At 38.9% G+C, this 1,366-nt stretch overlaps 1 protein-coding gene across 1 annotated transcript in view; it reads right to left on the bottom strand.

The window, feature by feature from the left end:
• Positions 1–1,366, bottom strand: part of LOC106874748 (intersectin-1-like) — a 195,361-nt gene that overhangs the window by 24,982 nt on the left and 169,013 nt on the right. Inside the window, exon 35 of the mRNA XM_052974532.1 lies at positions 362–493. Within this exon, the coding sequence (XP_052830492.1) occupies positions 362–493 (132 nt within the window). The remainder of the gene's footprint in view (positions 1–361; positions 494–1,366) is intronic.

Genomic DNA, 1,366 nt, shown 5'->3' with positions numbered 1-1,366 from the left:
AGCTTATGAGAGGCCCAACTTCACATTGAGGACCTAGGATGATTTTTTTTGAGACATTTCTTATATGCCATAAATTACGATAAATTTAAATAACTGCAAAATGTTTTGTCCAATACTCTACTAAATTTGCAAATCCTCGGCCACTGCCACCACCACCACCATCACTGCCTCAGTCAGGCAGTTCTTGTATTATTCCAAATAATGTAAATGAAATTATTCATGGTAGAAATGGTACTAAGAAGGGTAAAATTATCAACTGTCTGAATGGAAAAAAAATCATTATAAAATGTCAAAAATACAAGTTTAACAAAAAAAAAAAAAAAGAAATTCCTCAAATATTTAAGAAAGTAGCTTTCCTTACCATTTTGTACATACGAAACTGTGCTTTTGACTTGATGTTGAAGGTAAAGCTATTGCGACTGGATCCTTGCGGTTGTGCAAGTAGTAGGAAATCATTGAAGAGGAAACCAACCAGCTCCTTGTTGCTCTTAGCCTGAAAAAGCCACAGCGAGGTTTGTGTCAATGTATCATTACAAAAGCATTCATGTGTACACAGGCAAACATCTCTCTGTTTGTCTTTCTCTCATGCTCTCTCTCTATATATATATAGTCTGTTTCTCACATTCACCTTGTGCTTTGACCTAACATCTCACCCTTCCTCTCTCCCATCCCAGATGAGCAAGCCATGCGTTCACCTCTTCAGCAAAACACTTGCTCCTTCCTACCTATCATACTCAGTTGAGCGGGGGGTTTATCTTGCAGGTAACTTGGTGGCTTCACCGGTGCTGGTGCCACAAAAACAAAAAAAGCACCTAGTACATTCTGTGACATGGTGGACACTAGGAGGAGCATCCAACCATAATAACCACACCAAAAGCAAACATTGGAACATGGGGCAGCCTTCAGGCTTGTCTGTTCATGTTCAACAGCCAACCTATGCCAGTATGGAAAAGGGTACATTAAATAATGATGATGATGATATATATATATATATATATATATATGAATAATTGCAGCATGGAAGGTGTTTATAAGCCATTTAAGAAACACGCAAAAACTGTTAGAGTCACTTTAACATTTAAATTTAATTTGCCAAAATATTTTCGGTGCTTTGAGACCACGACCTCTTCACTGACAAAATTCTGTGCTGCATCTCTCTCTTTACTCTTTTACTTGTTTCAGTCATTTGACTGCGGCCACGCTGGAGCACCACCTTTTAGTCGAGCAAATCGACCCCAGAGCTTATTCTTTGTAAGCCTAGTACTTATTCTATCGGTCTCTCTTGCCGAACCACTAAGTTACAGGGACATAAACACACCAGCATCGGTTGTCAAGCGATGTTGGGGGGACAAACATAGACATACAA

This window comes from Octopus bimaculoides, chromosome 18 (assembly GCF_001194135.2).
Source record: "Octopus bimaculoides isolate UCB-OBI-ISO-001 chromosome 18, ASM119413v2, whole genome shotgun sequence".
Taxonomy (NCBI): Eukaryota; Metazoa; Mollusca; class Cephalopoda; order Octopoda; family Octopodidae; genus Octopus; species Octopus bimaculoides.
This window is presented reverse-complemented; position numbering and strand designations above follow the sequence as displayed.